The sequence below is a fragment of the Temnothorax curvispinosus genome, unplaced genomic scaffold, assembly GCF_003070985.1.
Source record: "Temnothorax curvispinosus isolate PA1 unplaced genomic scaffold, ASM307098v1 QBEX01009273.1, whole genome shotgun sequence".
Taxonomy (NCBI): domain Eukaryota; kingdom Metazoa; phylum Arthropoda; class Insecta; order Hymenoptera; family Formicidae; genus Temnothorax; species Temnothorax curvispinosus.
Window position 1 is genome coordinate 601 of NW_020219053.1, and position 1,824 is coordinate 2,424.

Sequence of the window (1,824 nt, forward strand, 5' to 3'; positions counted from 1 at the left end):
ATTAATTTTTGCGTTATTAACTTTTATGTGTCTCACACACACCAGCTGTACTGTTCTCGTTAACATTTGTATTATTTATGGTAGGAACTCTCTTATACTAATAATATGTACAAGAAAAATTTTGTTTAATGCATTTCGTTAACGTTATCATGACACTATGATGAACGATGAAAAACCACAAGATAATTATTTGCGCACAGAAATTATACAGGCCGTATATTAAATTATCAAGTTCCATTGCTTTCTCGCTTTTAGTTTCATTCGTCTTGATAATGATCTTATTGACGTACATTGCATGATTGCATCCTCGACTCGGAGAAAAGTGTTTCAGAGTGCACGCACTGTCGGGGACTCCCTCGGAAAATCCAAAAATCAGCGCATCGGCCGCATCATCGGCGCGGTGTGGCGCGCAACGCGCGGAGGAAATCGGTGGAGGTGGCACGTTACATAATTACATCAGGATCAAACGCGTAGCAGATAGATAACTATAAAAGCGGCGAGATTAAAGGATTGGCATGCAGTGCATCCTGGGAACATCGAATCCCGTCATCATGGCAGTTCGTGCTCTCAGCCTAGTGCTCCTTTTTACATTTGTCTCGGTCATCTTCGGATTGCCGACTACACCTGTGCCAGGTGAGAGAATAGATCATTCATTGCATATAGAATACTTGGTAATATGTAGCTGTGATTATATCTGATAAAAGTCTTTTTGTATATAATTATTACGTTTTATACTTTTTCGGAAGATTATATATCTTGACTTTATTAATTTATTTCAATTTTTCAATTTTTACATTTTAATAATAATTAAACAAATTTTAATATTTAATTCAATGTATTAACTTAAATTGTAATAATCTTTATATAAAAAGTTATATGATTATATTATATACAGAATTTCTATTAAACTGTCACTATAAATAATTCGCGATTTTTCAGATAAACTCTAACACTTGTAAGAGTACAAAGCTTAATAACGTAAATTTTTTTCTTTAAATAAACATTAATGTTTTAATGTTTTTTCGTACGGAATTATCACTTTGGACATATTCCATAGATAATCAATCGATACGTATTTATTCTAAACGTTTTATTTAATCTTATTTATACCTATTTTGATATTGTGTTTTGTTCTCTGTTTATTCTTCGCAAATTTGAATATTTCTTTGGAGACTTTGAAAAGCAGTGAGCTTTGTGATCTATCCAACAGATCTGTGCAACAGACAAGATCATGTATCTTCGAAAATAAAAATGATGTCAGAATGCACGCGTTGGCACATAAATCCAATCGCTAATTTAAAATTCTCTGCACGTTAATTTACGTCAATCGATGCGTCTTCCTATTTCTATTCACGTAATGATCAATTCATTTTTTTATGCGATTATTAGAACCAGCTGTAAATACACAAGAAGAACACACATTGTCGACCGAACTGTTACCGCCGCCCGTAGACGAAAAGGAACACCATGCTACAATCTATATAATTAATTTGTACGCCGTAAAAAATGGTAGCAGCAACGCATCGGAGGAAATGTTTCAAAATGAAGTCGTAGAAACGATACCTGACATATTGGGTGAGCGTAAATCAACGAACGACATATACGATGTCTCACATCTTATCGGGATATCTTTTAATAAGAAATTTAATTTGACGTTAATTAGCTACAAATTAAGGAGTATCTTATATAAGAAACGATAGGCAACGGGCCGAGCCGAGTGAAAAAAATTCTTAGAAGGGATTTGAATAAAAAATATATGCTTGCAGAGCCGCTGGTCTCCGTTCTCCTAGTAATAGACGACGATGAAAACGAAGAGTTAGAAAA

At 34.0% G+C, this 1,824-nt stretch overlaps 1 protein-coding gene across 1 annotated transcript; it reads left to right on the top strand.

The window, feature by feature from the left end:
* Positions 1 to 497: 497 nt before the first annotated feature.
* On the top strand, positions 498 to 1,819 carry LOC112458847 (the record flags this gene model as incomplete). The annotated part of the gene is made up of 3 exons (XM_025022665.1): positions 498 to 633; positions 1,390 to 1,575; positions 1,767 to 1,819. Coding segments are annotated over exons 1-3 (357 nt in total), but the record flags the coding sequence as incomplete, so codon positions are not given.
* Positions 1,820 to 1,824: the final 5 nt, after the last annotated feature.